The following is a 21,741-nucleotide window of genomic DNA, read 5'->3' on the forward strand; positions in this document are numbered from 1 at the left end:
TACAGAATTAAAAATGATTGGTTGGAAGGTTTTGAGGAATCCCACGTCTAAATAGTGGGCACGTGATTTGATTTAATGCTGAAAATTGTAGCGTCTAAGTCTATCTCTCCTCCACATGATATACTCACAGACTGCGAAAGATGAAGACATCTTGTCTAATAATACTGACGGGACTTTGTATTTGTGTTGAAATTCAAATANGGTTTTGAGGAATCCCACGTCTAAATAGTGGGCACGTGATTTGATTTAATGCTGAAAATTGTAGCGTCTAAGTCTATCTCTCCTCCACATGATATACACATCGACTGCGAAAGATGAAGACATCTTGTCTAATAATACTGACGGGACTTTGTATTTGTGTTGAAATTCAAATACAAACTTCAAATTGATAGCGTTAGCGTAGGCCCTCTTTAACTTCATTGTACTAAACATGTTCAGTCATGTCGTCTAGATATGTATACAAGACAAGACTAAGAAGTGAATGGTTCTCAATGACTACAATTATCACTCTCTAAAATCCTTTTCATTCATTTACATTTGAAAAAGAGTGATAATTGTAGTCATTGAGAAAATGTATGTTCTACCTCAAATTTTCTTACACATGATCCTCATGACAAGTTACCAATTTCGATACTAGATTTACAATGATTGGATGTTAATCATGTTTCCTTACATCACACATTTATTAAAGCCTCAAATAATAATCAAATGCATTTGACAAATAATTATGATAACTTAACTGTTCTATGCCATTGAATCAAAATCTCAGAATTTATTTTAAAATTTTGGGTATTAATAAGAAGAAGAAAGCCCAACATCGACGTCCAAGACTTTTTGTGTGGTTCATATAAGTGGTTAATTAATTTAATTCACGACAATTCCTACTGCTTTTTATCTCCTATTGTCACGGGACAAAACAACCTTTTTTAAATAGAAATAATAAACCAGATTCCAAAAACTACTATTGAATTATTGTTTCAAAGATTGCACTCGCTTAACAAGTTTTCAAATTACAATTGATTTCACCACATTGAATTCCACTTTACACAGTTAGTTTTCAATCCAAAGTATACTCAAAAGTCAATTCTTATTTAAATTTAACCATAAGAACCTCTAATACATAACCCGAAAATTCCGGAAGCTAATAATACGGCACTATTAGGTCGCATAATATTATCAGATTGAAGGATTATAATCCCTGAGCTAATTTTGGATTAAATTGCATAATCACGGCCTAGGACAAGCCAATAATTATTACCAACCAATATCATTATAGTTCCTCAACTTTGATATTTCAATATATATAACAAGATTATGAACAAGACTTTCAAATTAAAAGAGTTACATACTGTTTCTAAAGGAAAAAGCCAATGAATTAGTGCACTTCTCATTTATAATTTAAAAAATCACTTTTTAGGAATATTCAGGTACATGCCCTCAGCATATTGATACAGACAAAAACTAAACTATACACACTCATCGGAGACCTGATAAGCACACAATATTTCGTTCTAATAACCAATCAATCAAACATAAATAATCCACACTTACCCAAATCAACACCCACCATCAAAACATGATATGCAAAATCCAAACCTCAGCAGCTCGTGACCACCTTAATAGCATTTTGCTGAGCTGGCGTCAGAAACTGTATTGTCAAAAATTAAATGAGAATCTGAATCTTAAGTTTCAGTTCCATAATGCCAAAATATAATATAAAATGCAATTGCTTCTCTAATTATTGATTTCATTATCGGCTTGATTGAGATTGAACTGGACCTGGAAAAGATTATCAAACAGCTGTCTGTCGGTTTGAGAGAATTTCCTGAAGAAGTCGGCAAGATAATTTGCCAAATTGATCTGTGATGGATGCTAAAAGTTAATAACATACAAACCAACCACAAAATCTGGTATAGGTAACGTTAAGGTCAAGAATCCACCTCATTGAGAGGATCAGTGGCACTTAGTGTGTCATCTTCATACTCATCATCCTGATTCTGGAAGTTCATAATCAAGCAAAATTTGAGACCGAAAAATAAATAAATAAATTACTTTAAGGCTCCGTTCATTGTCTTTCCTCTCCCCCCTTAAAAATTATTCTGCTCTTGAAGTCCAATAACAAGAAAAATGTATTTGGTAACTGTTTTTGGAAAACATTTTCAGAAAACAGGAAATAATTTTCTAATATCTATAAATGAAATGAGCAAATTTTTTGAGCTGTTTTCACTGTTCTCTGATTTTATATCTCAAATCAAAAATATTTTTAAGTTGCTTCATTTTCTTTTTAAACCTTTTGGAATGACTTTTAATCTATCTTTTAAATTTATTCCTATGAATTTAAACAAGGTACTAAAACAATTACACACAGTAAAAGAAAACAACATTTATTGAACAAGTTCATACTCTGGTTTATTTTAAAAAATACTATTTTTCAAAAATAATACCAAAAACATTCTCAAATCTTGAATATTTGAAATTCAATTTCCTTGTTTTCATGTCATTTATGAACTCAATTTTCAAAATCAACTTTGCAAAATAATCTCAAACGACCCTAAACTTCCAACACAATATCAGGAAAGTAATTGTTTCTATCCGAACCTCATTATACACTTTAGCCATTGCTTCAAGATGTTCATATGTAGGTCTGCCCAATGTTGTAGCACCAGATGAATACAACAAATCCTTGTCAGATTCCACATCCTCCTCATGAACCTCCTCCCAGCTATCCTGCTATGACAATTGATCAGCAGTTTACCTTCCAATCGCAATGGTTAAGATGAATGTGACCCAAAATGAAAGACAATAGACAAGCTACCTCATCATCATCACCTAAAACTTGTTCTTGGATTTCAATCAATGCATCTGCCAGTAAAGCAAATATCTGCACTACCCAGACAAAGATGAGGCAAAACATTCAAGATTTTAATCAATTCAGCTAAAAATGGCATTTAAAAATCTCAAATTCGGAGACACAAAAACTGATGGAGATGGATGAACTAGCTGTGCAAAACTGTTCAACTTACACAAAGTGCAATGTAGACAGTGTCATCAAGAATGCAAATGTATCCTTACAGAACAATTAAGCTTTTCTAATAGCAATAACAGTATAATGATGTAACACATGAAAATATTTGGGCTACAAATGAAAACATGCTCTGCATTGTAGATCACTTGTATGGTTTAAATGTCTAACTATTTCATGACCCATGGACATGGCAAAAAGATTGGCTCTTGTATCATCACAGTATCACATCACAACCTCTTTCTACTAACAAACAATGTCTGCCCAAAAGTACTTAGACAAAACATAAATCTTAAGTACCTTTGCAGGAAGTGGCAACACAGTCCACTGATCAGGAGCTAATTTAGCTTTTGAGCGAGTGATTATTCCTGTGTCAGACTTTCAATGAAAAAGAAAAATATTAAGTTATTAAATAAGCAAGCACGTAACCTAAGAAATAGAAACTAAAAACAGTTTCAAGTCGTAAAGGCACAAGGCAAACCTTGATCAAATGACCTTGGACATTAATTTTTGCCAATTCAGGATGCCTTGTGGATAGCAACAAGGCTAAAGCAGTGGTAGTGATTTTAATCGCATAGGCGCCTAGAATCTCCCCTGCACCCAAGTAGCATGTTGGCAGAAAGAAGTCAAGCTTACTTATAAAAGTGCTTAAAGAATAATGAGCAGTTCTACAGAGGAAAAGAAAAATTAAATGAAGCCTGCAAGATATGGCAGCAATAAGATTTATCATCATCACTGTAAAAATAACATAATACCGATACAACACAGGCCTGTGAGATAGAAAGATACTTACCATGCTGTTTAGTCCATTCTGACATTACATAAGCAAATGAATTATCATAGCCTTCAGCAGGGATAGAGATCAGCAAATTGACAAACTGTTCAACATTTGGAGCACTTATATGGACCTGCAGAATAATCAAACATAAGAGGCATAAATGAGTCCATAGAACACATGAGAGTGCTGACTTATGATCACAACAGCTAAGAAGGGGAACATGTATTAAAATGAAGGATGCTAATGCATTTAGAAAAGTGACATTTCAAATTAGTTCTATAGTTGTAGAAAAACATAAAGAGGTTCAATTTTGTGCTTAAACCATTAAAATTGGATGAGAAACTTTAATCGTATCAACAGCTAGGTAAAAATCCAACTTAAATAGCCAATAAGATTAACTGTAATGAGCACAAAGAAATTTGAGAACAAAAATTCCGGTTGACAGCATTAATTAAAAACTAACTTGCTCTCTCATTATATGATGTAAACGCTGACTTGAACAAGCATCAAGTGTACTAAAATATGATAGTTGAATTGATGAGAATACCAATCTAGCAAAAATAAGAAGCAATGAGTTTCTCAATCCCGCAATTTGAGCAGAACGCAAGCGTATAACAAGAGCAACAACTAGGTCCTGGATATGCTGTGCCATTTGTGATGGAAGATGCAAAATGAGTTGCAGTATATAGGTCCCAACAAATAGTGATCCGGAGCTTTCCATATCAGGATCAAGTAGCCTACATTCATATTGTTCAAAATTCAGTAGCAAGAAATGAAAATCTAAAAAAGCACTTGCCAAATACAAAGCCAGCTAAAGGTAAACAGTTTGACAAGGGCCAAAATGAGGCAGCAATTTGTTAATTATCAAAGGTTATTCTCAATGTAATTGAGTAATTACAACAACTTTGTTCATGTTTCATTCACATGAAAGGTGAGTAGATTCATTTTTGGCCTCGTAAGCGAAAGGCTGTCATAAGGGCTTTGTCTATAAGCTTCAGCTTGTGGGCTAATGCAACTTGCACTATATGATTCCAGCAATAATCATGCAGCATCATATCTTTCATAACCAGCATAATATCAGTTACCAGAAAAATGATTTAGAAGACATAACAAAAGAGCTCAACCCCAAGCTGACGGGCACATGCACAAAAGGACTAAGAAACTGAATACATATATGTAATTCATTAGAATATCCATATTTTGTGTTCAAATTTATTGAATTCTCAAGGTTTCAACGATTATAAAACACTCGACCAAAAGAATGAACAAAAAAAAATCCCACCTTGAAGCAGCATCAAGTAAACTTCTCATTGTAAATCCAGAATTGCCACCCCAAGCAAGGACCTCTTGTCTTGCGCCAGATATAAAAGATGCCAAACATTCTGTTGCATTCTGGTGAATATAGTGGAGACAAAAAGGTCATTTTCACACAGGTCACATGCAACTAGCAAAAGTAAAGAAGTATGGATCTTCTTTCACAAAATCTTAACCTGCATTTCACTATGATCTTCGCTTTTAAGGATTATCTGGATAACAGCATCAAAACAAACATCATATGCTGCTTTGATAACATCGGAAGGAGCATTCTGTACAATGCTATGACAAACTGTAATTAGCAAAATATGTCATACAATCATGACGCTGTTTAGAGTTAAAAAATGAAAATCCAGAAGCAAAAAGTAAAGATCAGATAACCATCGTGCAGAGTATTACTTGCCTTTAATAGCATAGTCAACAGGTCCAATGATCCAGCTACTAATCCATCAGGCTGCTGTTGAGGCTAATGATTGCCATTAAGATGCATCAGAAACAAATACCTTAAACAGTAATTGTGAAACTGTAATGCACTACTTAAAAGAAAATTCTTACTAGCCATACTTTATTTAATATCGGTCCAATATATGGCAAAATTCGGGAAGCAAGTGGATGAATACAACCCGGAGAACACTTTATTGCCTGGGGAAGGATTAAAAACAAAAACTAGAACGTTATAATCTCTTCTTTTTCCCCAATATACGAAACTAAGAAATAGAATATGAAATATTGCAAAATTATCAAACTTAAATTTAATATCTCATCAATAATTATCAAAGACAACGCAATAAAAATAAACATTGAAGTCCAATTTTTCCTAAAATCTACTAATACTTTTCAAGTCTTTGTTCACAGAAAAAATGCTACAGTTCCCTTAAAAAAAAATTAAAAAGAACGACAGAAAATAGTATAGGTTGTCACAGAGGCACTCTGAAATGATGATATTGCAAAGTCATAGATGCAAGGTTATTTTAGTCTATTGGTTTCTTCTAATTCCTCCCTTTACTTCTTCCTGTTCTTTCTCTATCTCTGATCTTTTCTTTTTTTCCTCCAGTTATTCATCAAACAGTTTATGAATTTCAATTACTAAATCAGGTTCATTACAAGCTAAATCACTATAAGAAATATGTAAGATACTTTTCCCTGTTGACAAATGGAGTTCCTAGACACTTTTCAGATGAATTCACACAAGTCTGAGTAATACGGCTGAGATTGTTCAAAGGATTCAATAGCAGGTGACAAATATCATACGAGCACAAAATTAGTTGACCTTCTAGATCTGAATAGCAGCATCATGCATGAAAACAAGCACAGAGATTTCAATAACTCAAGTTAACTATCAATGAGACAAGTCATTACCTCCAGAACCTCAATTACATCAATACTGATAAAAGGATCTGAAACGTGCAAGGCCCACGTATTTAGGATTACAGGAGAGAGAAAAGGTTCCATCGATGCCGTCAAGAAGCCTACAATTTGGCCAGAACAATTCACAAGATGCAGATGATCAGCATTAAATGGTACAGAACAAAAACCATATCAACATAACTGATACAATTGACCTCTCTCATAAAAGATTTTCTACTTAAAAGAAACAAATCTAGACCCACCAGCCTTAATCACTGCTTGCAACGTTTCAAGTATCAGGTGCAATGTTTCATCAGATGCCTGAAAAGCAGAATCAAGTAAAAAAACCACTAAATTAGACATCAACTACACTAATGAATATACTAGCCATACATTACCTGATGAAGAAGATCAGTAAGTGATGAAAATAAACCCATCATTTGAGGCTCAATGATTCCTTTATTTGCTTCAGGTAGGAGCTGGGAAAGTGCCTGGCAGGCACCTACTTTCACAGGTGGGGGACTGTTAACCAAAGACTCTCACCATAAGAGTTATTCTATTTTTTACATAAAAAATACAAAATAAGAGATAAGACACACATACACATCCATGCCAATTGTAGTGATAGCAGCATACAGAAAGTGCTCAAGAACTCCAGAGCCAATCTGAATAATATGCTATCCAGTTAGAAGATTTTTGAAAATAAAATCCTTGAAAAACTGGAGAAACTGTAAATTACCACAGAGGAGAACTTGGCAACTGATGCAAAAATACGAGCATAAAGAAAGGGATATTGGTGCACCCCTGCAAAACAAAAAGTTAACGCTCAATTTTGGCCACTGTTCAAATGATCTGAATACAACTATGGAGCTCAGACCAATATGAGAAAAAATAATCACCAGTTCCAATGTCTTCAGTTATCATTTGCTCTAGAAATTTCCCTAAGCTAACTCTGACAAGTCCTGAAGCCTATAAGGATAAATTATGTAAACGGGGTCAATTTTATTAAAAACTAAATACCACATATATACCAATAACTAAATTATAAGGCACAAACCTCTGCCTCAAGCAACTGTTCTGACAAAGAAGCCAAAGCAAACAGAGTAGCTTCCCTCATCTGTGAAAAGATACAATGCACAGCTGCGTTAATAGAGAAGATATAAATAGATTCAATGTCATTGGTAACAGGTTCAAAACTGATTGTTTACAGAACTTGTAAAGAAGTTAGCTTAAAATTTGGCCAACCTAATTGGATTGTGGAACAAAGGACTTGCTTTAGACGTTGGGCCTCAGCTCTATTGTTCTCAGTTTTTAAGTTTGTTCATTTATTTATGGCTCCTATACTTTCCCCTTCCCTAGAAACGAAGTTTAGTAGCAGAAAAATTGATTCTTGAGGTGTCATTCCTCATCCCTAGATTGGAAGAGTTGAAGTAACTGTTCACTGGGAAAATCAACAACCATCCATATGCTACTTCTCTCCCAGTTTGAGCTGATTTTATGAAAGTACATCAGACAGTTTTTCAGAGGTACTCTCATTCATGTGCTCCTTCGATGTAGGAAGAATAGGATAGTTTTTAGGATTAATATTTTCAGAGTTTATTAGGTTTGTCATTGTTTTAGAGTTTCTTTCATATTTGATTAGGACTAGATTTCTATTTAATAAGCCTACTGCTGACATGATAGGTTTATAAACAAATATAATTATCAGTTTTGTCCCTATGGATTATGATGGACCCGATATCATCCAGAGGTACACACGCAAGGGCAAAGGGGGCAAAAAGGGCATTTGATATGGGTAACAGGTGGCCTGGGTTGTTATAAGAGGTGGCCTGGGTTGTTATAATAGGTGGGCATTTGATATGGGTACAGGTGGCCTGGGTTGTTATAACAGGTGGCCTAGGTTGTTAGATAGAATCTTGGGTGACAGAATAAAGGGACGAAGGAATGTGGTGATAGAGGCATTCTCTGATTTTTGGGTAAAAGGTTTAGGGAGGTTGCTGGCCCTCAAAGGCCAGCTGGGTGTTGCTTTCTTATCTCTTTTGCTGTCTTGAAAATTATGGGATCTTAATGAAAAGTCTTTTCTTCATTACTGTGCATTTAGTTGCTGTTATTTTTGCTGTGGATGGTTTATGCGTATTGTGGGTCTGTTGTTGGAAGGCGTTAGAGTGGGTTTGACCAAAAGGGTATTCATCAGTGGAATCAAAGCTTAAGCTCTTTGGGGTATGGTTAGAACTAGAATGGAAAGTAGAGTCGACAACGTTGAGAGAGACATAAACTGTTACCTCCATGAGAGAAATCCTAGTTGAAATGGAGAACTGGATGAGTCGTAAGGATGATGAAGATGAGGCTCGATGGAGACAAGTGGCGTTGGAGCAAGGAGAACACTCGGGAATAGGGAACCAACCACCACCACCCTATGAGAATGAAACATATCATAATGGCGACGAGGGATACAGGAGAGAATGGGGAGGACGAAGGTTGGAGTTACCGATATTTTCAGGTGAAGATCCATACGGGTGGATAGCTGATGAAAACAAGGTTTTGGCTACGGTGTTATGTATGGAGGGTGAAGCCCCGCATTGTTTCCAATGGACAAAATCTAGGACACCTATGATAGCATGGCCGGCGTTTAAAGTGGCATTTCTACAAAGGTTTAGCAGCGTCCAAGAAGTAAGTCCCTTGGAGATGATCATGTCGACGAAACAAGTAGGATATGTGCTAGAATATCGTTGTCGTTTCAAGGAAGTGGCGACACTGACGATGGGTGAGAGGGAAGAAGTGTTGAAGGCAACCTTCCTAAATGGGTTGAAATCGGAGATTAAAGCTGAGATTAAGTTGCAACAGCCCAACCATTTGGACCAAACTGATTCCTTGACCCAAGTTTCTCTCCTAGCCCAACGGGTGGATGAGAGAAATCCAGCTTTGGATAAGGCCAAATCTGGTCTAGGTCGAATGGGAAAAGTGGGGGGAATTGTCAGTGGGCCGCGCCAATACTCAAATTTTTACAAGCCCAAAGACACTAATAAAACCGAAACCCAACCCAACAATATCCATAACCAAAGAAACCCACCAGCTTCATTTACACGAACTTCCCCTGAAATATTTCAATTACTGGGTCAACGTCAGCAAACAGTTCCCGTGTTAATACCTTTAGGCAAGATTTTCCCTATAAGAGGTTGACTGAAGCCGAAATTCAGAGGAAGAGAGAGAGGGGTCTATGTTATTGCTGTGATGCTAAGTTTACGCCAGGCCATATATGTGGGGAGAGACAGTTCCAAATATTGTTGGTGGAAGAACACGAAGGAGACGACAGGGAGGAATCTGACGAGGGAGCCGTGAGCGAAGAAAACCTCACACCGCACGAGGCTGAACTTTTGATTAGCTCAGTTGTGGGAATTGATGGGCCAAAGACGCTGAAGCTGAAAGGGAGCATTAGGGAAAAAGAGGTGATCATTTTAGTCAACAGTGGAGCCTCTCATAACTTCATTCGTAGTGGCAGTGGAGTTGAATATTCTGGTGACTCGTACTAGAGCTTTCGGGGTCAAAGCGGGCAATGGGTATCACATCAGATGTGATGAGGAATGTAAAGGGGTTGAGCTTAAATTGCAGAGTATCACCATTCTTCAAAATTTCTTCCCATTTGAGATGAGTGGAGCTGACGTCATTTTGGGAGTGGCTTGGTTGGAAACCTTAGGGGAGACCATGATTAATTGGAAAACACTGGTAATGAAATTCAATTTGGCTGGTGAAGTGATTACCATTAAGGGAGATCCATCCTTAAACAAGACCATGGTGTCACTTAAAGGGTTGCTGAAGACATTGCAATTGGAAGGTCCAGGGTATTGGATTGAGTTCAATAGTCTACAATCGCAATCAAAAGAGAAGGAAGTTAGGGATTTGAGGGTCCAGAAACTATTACAGCATCATGAAGCCTTATTTGAAACAACCCCAAGACTTCCACCGGAAAGGATCCATGACCACGCCATCAGATTAGAGCCTGATAGTAAACCACCCAACATTCGACCATATCGGTATCCCTATTATCAAAAAAATGAGATTGAGAGCCTAGTCAAGGAGATGTTGGTAGCCGGCATCATCAAGACAAGCAAAAGTCCATTCTCAAGCCCAGTGTTATTGGTACGAAAAATGGATGGGGGTTGGCAATTCTGCGTCGACTATAAAGCCCTGAATAAGATAACAACTCCGAACAAGTTTCCCATTCCAACCGTCAACGAACTATTTGATGAATTGGGTAGAGCCAAGGTCTTCTCTAAACTTTATCTTAAATCCAGATACCACCAAATTAGAGTGAAGGAGAGTGAACTAATAAGACGGCCTTCAGCACCCACGAAGGACACTATGAATTCCTAGTTATGTCGTTCGGACTTTCAAACGCTCGTTCAACTTTCTAGGCTCTCATGAACGACATGTTCAAACCCCACTTACGGCAGTTCATGTTAGTCTTCTTCGACGACATCTTGGTTTACAATACAAACTTAGAAGTTCATATGGATCATTTGGAAGCCACTTTTCATATCTTAGAGCAGCATCAGTTGGTTGTTAATAAAAAGATATGCAAGTTTGAGCATTCACAACTTGAGTACCTCGAACATTTGATCTTGGAGCAGGGGGTGGCTGTTGATCCAACCAAAATAGAGTGTATTCAGACATGACCAGTTCCAAAGGATATCAAGGCGTTACGTGGATATCTGGGGTTGACCAGTTATTATCGAAAATTTGTGCAGGGGTATGGGGCAAGGGCAAGGCCATCAACGGATCTCCTACGCAAAAATGCATTCCAATGGAGTGAATCAACACAGGCAGCCTTTGATGAACTCAAGTATCTCATGACTTCCCTTCCCACTCTCACAATGCCAGACTTTTCCAAGACCTTTATCATTGAAACCGATGCTTCTGACCAATGATTAGGAGCTATTTTAACGCAAGAGGGCAGACCATTAGCATTCATTAGTCAAGGATTGCCTCCTAAGTATAGACTGAAGTCGGTTTATGAAAGGGAGCTTATGGCAATAGTTATGGCAGTTCAGAAATGGAAACACTACCTGTTGGGACACCATTTTATTATTCGAGCCGATCAGAAGAGTCTTCACTATCTGAATGACCAGAGGTTACAGGGGGAAAAGCAACAAAAATGGATTATCAAGCTTCTGGGATTGAATTATGAGATTTAATACAAGTCGGGCTTTGAAAATAAGGTCGCTAATGCCTTGTCCAGACGAGGTCTTATTGAGTGTAATGTGATTTCGACATGCTACTTCGAGAGTCAACAAGAGTGGGAAGAAGATGTTCAAGGAGATGTAAAGCTAAGCAAAAATTTTCAAGATTTGATACTCAACCCGACCAGTCACCCGCATTTTTGATTAATAGGAAGCAAATTGTTCTATGGTGACCGAATAGTCCTTCCACGATCTTGCCCTCAGGTAACACTCCTTCTCCAAGAATTTCATTCCTCACCAATGGGAGGTCACTCTGGGTTTTTCCGCACATATAAACAACTGTCACAGGTAATCTATTGGGAAGGTATGACGAAGGAAATTCAATTTTTTGTCCGAGATTGTCCTACTTGTCAGCAGAACAAGAATGATTGCCTCAAACCGATCGAATTACTTCAACCTCTACCTGTTCCCTCTCAAGTATGGGAGGATGTTTCCATGGATTTTGTGATGGGACTCCCAAGAGCTCAACGGGTTGATACTATCTTAGTGGTGATAGAACGTCTTACCAAGTATAGTCATTTCATCACACTACGACACCCATTTTCAGCCAAAAAGGTGGCAGCCCTTTTCCTCACTAATATAGTTAAGTTACATGGATTCCCTCGCACCATAGTATCAAACCGAGACAGCCTATTTATGAGTGCATTTTGGGGTGAGTTGTTCAAATTGTTAGGTACCCAACTCCACATGAGTACGGCTTATCACCCTCAATCGGATGGGCAAACCGAAGTCGCCAACCACTGCCTCGAGACATACTTAAGGTGTTTTGTGAGTGACCAGCCCAAACAATGGCCCCGATGGCTTGCCTGGGCGGAGTATTGGTTCAATACCACATACAACAGATCGTTCGGGATGACGCCGTTCCAAGCACTTTATGGAAGAGACTCGTCGGTCCTACTCAAGTATTCTGAACACAGTTAATTGGTGAATGTTGTGGATGAACTCTTGACTGAGTGAAACTTGACTTTGGAGGAGTTAAAGGGGGTAATCTGGAAAAGGCGCAACACTCGATGAAGATATACGCAGATGGTAAGCGACGGAACCTTCAATTTGAGATAGGAGACTTGGTTTACTTGAAGTTACAGCCATATAAGCTGAAATCCTTGCCATGGCGACCTAACGAGAAGCTTAGCCCTAGGTTCTGTGGTCCCTATGAAGTCATTGAAAGGATTGGACTAGTTGCTTACAGGTTAAAGCTCCCACCTTCAACCCAAATTCATGGTGTCTTTCACGTCTCACAACTAAAAAAAGTCTCTTTCCCACCCCATATATGCACTACCTCTTCCAGAGTTTCTTGACGGGGACATGGTAATTAAGGTTGAACCTGAACAAGCACTGCGGAAACATTGATTACTAAATGGGAGTTATGAGGTGCTGATCAAGTGGCAAAATCTCCTTCCTTGTGATAATACTTGGGAGGATTATGAGGCTATATGCCAACAGTTCCCTTCCTTCCACCTTGAGAACAAGATGGCACTCCTTGGGGAGGGTATTGATGGACCTGATATCATCCAGAGGTACACACGCAAGGGCAAAGGGGGCAAAAAGGGCATTTGATATGGGTAACGGGTGGCCTGGGTTGTTATAACAAGTGGCTTGGGTTGTTATAACAGGTGGGCATTTGATATGGCTACAGGTGGCCTAGGTTGTTACAACAAGTGGCCTTACTGGTGGCCTAGGTTGTTAGATAGAATCTTGGGTGATAGAATAAAGGGACGAAGGAATGTGGTGATAGAGGCATTCTCTGACTTTTGGGTAAAAGGTTTAGGGAGGTTGCAGGCCCTCAAAGACCAGTTGGGTGTTGCTTTCTTATCTCTTTTGCTGTCTTGTAAATTCTGGGATCTTAACGAAAGTCTTTTCTTCATTACTGTGCATTTAGTTGCTGTTATTTTTGCTGTGGATGGTTTATGCGCATTGTGGGTCTGTTGTTGGATTATTTCTGTTGTTCGTAGGCATTAGAGTGGGTATGAACAGAAGGGTATTCATCAGATTATCTCTTCCTCTATTAGTTCTGGATTTCTCCCCTATCTTGTTGTTCTCCCTTATCTATCGTGCTTTATTCTCTCAATTTTGTATATCTTATTGATTTCTATATTATCTATCTTGTTTTCCTTCTGCTACTCTTATCAGTTTCTGCAGCAGCCTAAATGACAAAGGCCAGGCCGGAGATCCTGGAGAATACCCTTATTCTACATCAGAAACCAAAAGTTTGATACTTACTCTCCACCAAACAACAGACCCAGCAGCTTTTTCTTGTTGTGACTCATCAAATCGTTTACTAGCTGCATCTACAATGGCATCAATTCCATCTCTACCACAAGAAGTTACCACCTCTTCTAGCAAAAGGGTACCTGTGAGAAGCAACACTAATATGTTAAAAGAATGTGGCTAAATTTCAAGCAATCCAAAAAGAGAAAATCCCAACAAAAAATCCCTTGGATCAGTTAGAGAAATTGCTAAGGAGATTTCTGGTTGGAAGAAAGAATGTCTAGAAAAAGGTTCTAGGCTTTATGTATGGGAAAGGGAAAGGAAGCTAGATCAATCATAGACACCAGATGAGTTTATGAAGAGAATAAGGTGTGATTTTAATGATTCTGCTAGAATATTGGCATTGTGGACGGAAATGAGTGAAGATTATTGCTCAAGCAAGATATATCATGTCTCTAGATTGATTGACACATGTAATATTAGAACCCAAAATTAAGGAGAGTTATAAAAGAAACATTTATTGCATGGCCTCTTGACAGTCTCAGAGTTTGAGATTATTGACATACTTAGAACCAGGCAGTAGCACCAGTGTCTGGTTTTTCTATGGAACCATATGCACAATGTCTGAATTCCTATAAGGTTCCATTTCCTGGGTGAACATTGGCTTTGAAATGAATTTTACAATTGATAGTTGGGTGAAATGGAAACAAGAAGATATGAGTGTAATAGAAGATTAAGTAATAGAAGATTTTTGACTAATAGAAGATTAAGTAACTTGAAGACAGCTTAGAAACACTTACCAGAAACACGACAGCTGTAAGTAGAATCATCCTCATCAGCTACAAATTGGTTGGCATCCATTGACCACGTATGAACCTGGACAACAGTCATTTACGATTAATGAAAACCAGGGTCCTAAAATGTTTTGAGTATTACTACTCTTCCCTAGTCGAATTCTAAAAATTTTATCCCAAGTCAAGTGACAATTGATTGGAACAGCAATGGTATTAATGCCTTGTCTCATCAATCACGTGATAGTGTTAGGCTAATTGTCATATCACTTGAGATGAAATATTCGGGATTCAAGTTGGGAAAGTATATTACTCTAAACTTTATATACAAAGGATTGCAGACAGCCAGACACCATAATGTTCTGTTTAGTCATTTGTCACTTATAGTTTCTTTTCCAACTTTGGTAATTCCGACAATGACTTTTGACGTATGTAAATAAAAATAACATTTCACAAACAATCTCTATCGTTAAAATTTTCTAGTTAAATCACAAAGCCATCAGTAGTTATGGACAGAATATGAACAATATCAAGACAAATCTCTCACTGGACAACTAGCTTTTTGCCAACAGTTTCCAACCTTTGAAGGCCACTTTCTTGAAGCATATAGGTTTCAAGTGAATGGCCTTTCTCCTAGGTTCATGAAGCCAACAAGATTCTGGAGAGAAGATTCAACAATGATCAAGAAAGCTATTAGGCATCACCCATCAAAACTTTCCTGATAAATTGATGCTATGATGTATTAGCAAAGCTAACTAAACAATGCCATATGAAGATCCTGAAAGGTATAATAGTGTAGGACTTCACTGAAAATCCATTCTTTTTATACCTAGGATTTACTTCCTATTTGTACTCTTGTTTGAGTTGGACTTGGATTTCTAGGGTAGATTTCCATTTCCTACTTTTGTTTAGGACTTGACTACTATCAATAAAAGCCTCTGTTCTTTTGGGATTCAGATTTGGTATGATTGATTATTGAGTAATAAAGTGAATTCTCCCTCAAATTCTCCACAAATTTTCTCCCCATTCTTTCTCTTCTTTTATTTTCCATCAATAAATAGATTTTACTAGTCAGGTAAAACTTAAAGAGGTAGGTAATTAACTGGTGCAGAATGATATAAAATAGCTTTACCAAACCAATCCAAAGTGCAATGAGAAAATGCAAGAAAGTGATGCACGGAGAGTAAAAGAACTCAATTAGTTGCAATTATTGCAAAAGGGATTTGAATTGCGTTTCGAGAAGGCCCTAAGCCATTTACATGAATTAATAAGTAAATGCTAACACATAAAATGGGTTTATTAATCATACTAAATCAAGGAGGTGCAACAACTAGTTGTAGAAGGAGGATCAAAGAGATTTGAGTCAGGGATGAATCCAAGAATTGTTGAGAAACCTAACAAAGATGGGGTCAGAATAGTTATATCAAGGTTCACATAAAAATACTAGAGAAAGTGGATGTAGTGGCCAAGGATGTAGGAGACTCATCAGCAGCTCTGAGATAATTGCCGGCCTGAATATCATAAGGCAATTGAGGATAAGAACAGAAGAAGAGTGTTCCGTTGATCTACAAGCATGTGGGCCTTCTGGTTGGCATTAAACAGGAAGAAATCCAAGAACTATGTGACATATAATCAAAGACAAAGCAAGGAAAAGCAGGACATATATAACATATACCTGTTGTTCTGTCATTTGCAGAAAAGCAATTGCGTGATATACCAATTCTCTGACGTTGCTCACAACAACCTAAAAGACAGAATTTTATGAATAAAATTAATTGGAAGAAAAATAAAGCAATACAAAGAAGAAACAGGTTAAAAATTCTCTTAACTCACCTTTACCAGCTTTGCACTACCCACAATGGTTAACAGAAACTCAAACAGCTGAATGATCAACATATATGTTAGAAATAAATCATGAGGACCAATATGACTTAAAATAACTACACTTGAAAAAAATAAAAAATTACAATATGACCTAAGCAAAACATTCGAACCCAAAAAATGAATTTTAAACCTTTAGAAGCTGCACACTCACAGAAAATTTTAACCCAAAGAACTTGGCCTTGCCTTTGCCATGAACAGAAGATAAAGGCACTTTATTATTTTAAGATTGGATTACTTAAGGTCAACCATTTATAAAGTTATCAACATTCTCTAATCATCAGTTGCAAACAAGTTATAGACTTTTGCCTTCAAGTTCTAGTTTGTAAAGATTTGAACCAAACTCCAACATCCCATCTACATATCTATCAAAATTAACAGTATAATGCATGTCACAATTACCCACATGCAGACAGTTCCACAACTTGTAAAAATACGAGTGAATTTCATAAAATCTGGCACTACATAAGCCTAAGTAGGTACGTGAGAAAAGGAGAGGGTTGCCCAAGAGCCTTCTGGAGCTAACTTAATTTTTAACCATACATAAGATTTATACAATTAACAATCTAATACAGGATATTTAAATGCATCACATGTCATCAGCTGAAAAAATTAACTCCTACCCTTGAACATATGAAGTGAGTTAATAATGTTGAGATCCCAAATGTTGAATGAAGTTGTATTCTTGTTACCTGGATAACAAAGGAATCAATGCTTTTCTCCGCACCATCAGAGTCATATCTTCCAGCATAGGGGTCTTCTGTACCTTCAATTGATGATCTTATGTACACTCTTAGAGATGACACAAATGTTTGCCATAGTGGTCCCATAACCACTGCAACAACAAGCAGTATGAGGGTTAAATCTAAATGTTTTGAATAAGGAAATAAGAAAATAGGAACTCACTGATTACCTAAAAAAAAATATGAACTCACCCATAAATTCATTCTCTGTAAGGGTAGGGAAATTCTGAACAAACTGATTCAAGCACCTTAAAACCTAATGATAAAGAGAGAACATAAAATCAGTTATCAATGGCCCATTTTAACTATAATGAAATGCTAAGAAAAATAATTAAAAAGAAAGCTGTTTTGGAAACACCAAACCAACCTCTATTTTGATCCCCCAGTCATCAGGATCTTCAGGTTGTACTGGATGTTCTAGGATACCAGAGAACTGATCCATCCATAGTTTAAGCATTGGTACCATCAATGCATGCATTTCTAACTAAACACAAAATTGTACAGATCCATCAATTCATTATAGAACTAGTGGTTTTCAACCACACTCCAAAACCACCGACAATCAAGATTAGGTGACTAGAAAATACCTTATATACACCACTCATCACCCCCAGCATGGAGGTGCAAGAATAAACAATTGAAAGGGCCTTAGTACGCAAATATTTGTCATAGGTCTGGAAAACAAGTTCCACAATAAAATAAGAAGACAGTTCCAAGATGAAGAATGCTTAACAGTTAAATTTTACCAACATGAAAATATCAGAGAAGAGTTTGACATGGCTAACTGAAAATATTTTTGTATGCATAGACGATATCAATGTTCAAATTCAAAAGATGTACAGAAATCACGAAACCCAAGGAACCTCCATAGCAGAATATTGAATAACTCCTCAAAATCTTTCAGCCAAATGCATGCATGATTGTGGCACTTAACTCTCCTAGCTGAGAAATAAGGTATAATTAAATTGCTAGAAGTGCTATAATGAAATGTTAATCTTCCAAATATACAGAATGCATGACATCTAATAAAAGGGTGCACAAAATATTCACATCTCATGATTTCCTCGTCAAAAACAAAACCTTGTTTTTTCTTTTTGGAACAAACAATAAAATAATGCACATAGAGAAACAAGCTTGTGATATGAAAGCCAGACACAATAAATTTTATTACTGAAAACCACCTACATAAATGCAGTGATGACTGGCCACAGCAGCCATTGACCTTTCACATGTACGTTTAACAACTTTAGGCAATATAGTGTAGTCGTCCAATTAAACTCTGTGAGTAGTGCAGCGTGCACACAGACAAATGGACCATATTACACAAAATCTGCCAAGTTGCTTGTTTTAAATTTTGATAAATCTATACCTAACAAAAAATTAAAAATGAATAAATAAAATGAGCTACTGCATAGACAGGCTTTACATTGGTGAAAAATAAGAATACAAACTAAACAACACAAAACTAACCTGAGGAGAAGATACAATTGTATGCAAGGATGGGAACAAAACTGGTACCAGCTTTGGCACCATAGTATCATCTAGGTCCCCAGAGAGGAGAGCCAAACACCTTAGAGCTCCATGCACTAGCAAGATATTAGAACACAATTTTAATCGAACATAGCGGAGCTCAAGAACAACATCATAAAAACGATCACTTGCATAGAAACAATAACGCCCTAATAATCTTAAAAGTGCTTATTTTGCAGTAAGCATACAATAAAACTTTCCCATTAAAAAAAAATAAATAATTATAGATCATACTATACAAAGCAAACTTTTTTTAAATATTTAGAGAATTCTGAGAGTCAATAATTTCTAAGTATCACATATACATAAGACCCAGTGGCATGCTCAAAGAAACACAGGCTTTCCATTCATTACTTGCTTAAATTTATCTAATGTTATTACATATGCTCATGCAAACTTCATAAAACAAGTGAATAAGCGATCTCAATAAAAATAGTATATGCTAAACCTTATATGAGGCAATATCATAAAAAATAACATAAAACCTCAACCTGATCTCAGCGCTGTACAAAAAGTAATAAACCTATCTAATTTGGTAATTGATAATCTGAACTAGGTCCCAAACAAATAATGTTAGTACAACCAAATCTTTTTTATAGTAATACTTTTGTTTTGTACTATCCGTCACAGAAAAAAATATAACCAGTGTATTCTGGTTCTTGCATGAATATTGAGTGCCTTTTTTGGCTTTCAATGGAAGAATTAGCCGACTTTGTTGCATATAGGGCAACTGACAAAACAGAAGAATGAATTTACCAATCTTTCCAATGTAATAACTATCTAAAATAATGTACACACTTTGATTGCAACAATATTACTTTATACAAGTTTTACTAAATAATGAGAAAGAGGCATTCCAAAAAACCACCTAATACATAAATTACCATGCAAAGCCACTCACAGTATTAAAACAATTTATTAAAATATTTGGGAAGGGGGAGGGGATTGGAGAGTGAACCTAAGAAAGGCGGAAAATTAAACTTCCCAAAGACCTCACCTCCGTTCATGTTTGTTTGATCAGTAATTAACTTCAGGAGGATTGGCAGTAAGTCTGGCCAATCCTCTGGCCAGTCATAAATTGCAACCGATGCAACAGCCATACTAATTGCAGTGCAGATTTTTCTATGAGAGTCATCCAATGATGATAAGAGAAGTCTGCGAATAACTTCCTGATAATGTAACCATGTCAGATTTTACAAGTACAAGCAGATAAAGTATAATAAAATCAAGGCATTCACCAATTAAAATGTTTATTTAGAAAGTTTAACAATATAAATTGATTTACAACTGTTGATAACAAGATATAACAACATGGCCAGATATAATGAACCATATAGATAAAATAGGTAATTGGAAAACAAATTTTGAAAATTCTGCCCACAAACAAAATGGCATTCCAGAAATATCTCCACTATGAGTCCAAATCCTGACAAGCAAGTGTAATTGCACAAAATAACCCAATAACTAAATTTATAAGCATTATCTCCATAAGTAGTTTGTGCTGTTCTTAAAAAAGTCTAATTGTGCTGCAAGTTTAAGCAACTACAAACTCTTAATTTGTTTAATATGTCCATTATACAGCATTATTTGCAACATGTAGTAGAAACCAACATCAGTAAAAACAATTATAACACATACTACAAGACTACAAATCTGATGAAGGAAAATAACAGTAGAATGCATTTCAAAGTATACAAAAGTATAAAAACACACACATTTCTTCTATTGCAGGAGTCTCATATACCTTTTCTTCACTTGAAACAACAGGATGTTCAAACGACTCGTCATCCTCCTGCCAGTGTTTCTTAATGAAATGCTTTAGAAGAACAGCAGCTAGGTGAAGTTATGTTAAATCTAACAAGACACAATATGTTCTCAGCAAAAGCGATATAAGAGAGTATTTACAACATTTTTACATGAAAATGCAGCCAACTTTGTTTTTTTAATCATTTATAAAAATAATATAAAATAAAAACGGTAGCATGTAGTTTGTGAAAGTTAAATTTAAAAATATAAAAAAGGATATCTGGCGCAATCCGTATGGAAGCTCCCTGTTTGCAGCAACCTTAGATAATGCTGCTCCGAAACCTTCAAGAGAAGAACATCATAAGTCATAACCTTAGGATTCACGGATTGAATCCTCGGCTTTAAAGAGAAGAGAAAGCCAAAAATGGAGGTAGACATGTAACTATAAACTGGTCAAGGAGTAAAAATATCAAACACACCTGCAACTTTCTATTACTCTCATGTTTTCATAAAGCATGAGATAGCAAGATTCTATGTTACGACTGCCTTGAAAGTTTTAAATTTTATAATTTCTATTATCAATTACGCGTCATGTCCATCCATACGTATGATACTAATGCTCAAAAAAATTCTCCTCTAGTTTATAACTTATGACGTTAATCAACACATACAGAGCTCAATCGGTCATAATCACGCTTTAACAATCAATTTTAAAATTAAGCACGAAGAGGAAAGAGAAAGACCTGGTTGAAGAGAGGCTTGATTAAGCGAAGCTTCAGCGAAGGATCGAACCTCTTGGTTAGGATCAAGAGTAGCAGACAAGCATTTGAGCAGCCACTGCTGATCTTGATCAACAGTAGTCGACATTGCCAATAAAAAACTAGGTCTGGATTTTCAGTCTCGTTCTTGTATTATTATTGTTGGATTGACTTTGTTTTCTTTTGTTTCCCGCTCTAATGAAGCGAATTTTGCGTTACAATTGGAAAGAAAGCGGACTGTTTGGGACTTGGTTAGGGGTTTATATAGACGATAGTGAGCACTCAACGTAGTGGTAGAAATGAAAATTTCCTCAAATGTTTTTTATTTTAGGGTTTTCATGGTAATATGATTTCCTTTCAGTCGGCCCAAAGTTCCATCCTGGTGG

At 36.6% G+C, this 21,741-nt stretch overlaps 1 protein-coding gene across 1 annotated transcript; it reads right to left on the reverse strand.

Annotated features, from left to right (window-relative positions):
- Positions 1-1,357: 1,357 nt before the first annotated feature.
- On the reverse strand, positions 1,358-21,610 carry LOC116132154 (importin-9). Its single transcript, XM_031417814.1, has 33 exons — positions 21,341-21,610; positions 20,878-20,939; positions 20,596-20,688; positions 19,849-20,020; positions 18,792-18,907; positions 17,909-17,995; positions 17,689-17,805; positions 17,514-17,577; positions 17,271-17,413; positions 16,531-16,578; positions 16,373-16,441; positions 14,707-14,782; positions 13,919-14,049; positions 7,519-7,578; positions 7,361-7,430; positions 7,201-7,265; positions 7,065-7,126; positions 6,860-6,983; positions 6,725-6,782; positions 6,474-6,583; positions 5,679-5,756; positions 5,518-5,580; positions 5,291-5,386; positions 5,083-5,192; positions 4,348-4,537; positions 3,816-3,930; positions 3,504-3,616; positions 3,323-3,400; positions 2,816-2,881; positions 2,599-2,730; positions 1,941-1,997; positions 1,780-1,860; positions 1,358-1,648 (listed from the first exon to the last, which is right to left on the reverse strand). Exons 1-33 carry the CDS (start codon positions 21,462-21,464, stop codon positions 1,598-1,600), a joined length of 3,081 nt encoding a protein of 1,026 aa, XP_031273674.1. The 5' UTR covers positions 21,465-21,610; the 3' UTR covers positions 1,358-1,597.
- Positions 21,611-21,741: the final 131 nt, after the last annotated feature.

This window comes from Pistacia vera, unplaced genomic scaffold (genome assembly GCF_008641045.1).
Source record: "Pistacia vera cultivar Batoury unplaced genomic scaffold, PisVer_v2 Contig249, whole genome shotgun sequence".
NCBI lineage: Eukaryota > Viridiplantae > Streptophyta > Magnoliopsida > Sapindales > Anacardiaceae > Pistacia > Pistacia vera.

What these genes read in the sequence shown, in the direction of transcription:
- LOC116132154 (XM_031417814.1), bottom strand. Translation starts at nt 21,464, where the DNA reads ATGTCGACTACTGTTGATCAAGATCAGCAGTGGCTGCTCAAATGCTTG. An exon ending in CAATTGTATCTTCTCCTCAG is followed by an intron (nt 17,996 to 18,791) that starts GTTAGTTTTGTG and finishes CTTGTTTTCCAG; the next exon opens with ACCTATGACAAATATTTGCG. An exon ending in TGTTTGATAATCTTTTCCAG is followed by an intron (nt 1,649 to 1,779) that starts GTCCAGTTCAAT and finishes TTGACAATACAG; the next exon opens with TTTCTGACGCCAGCTCAGCA.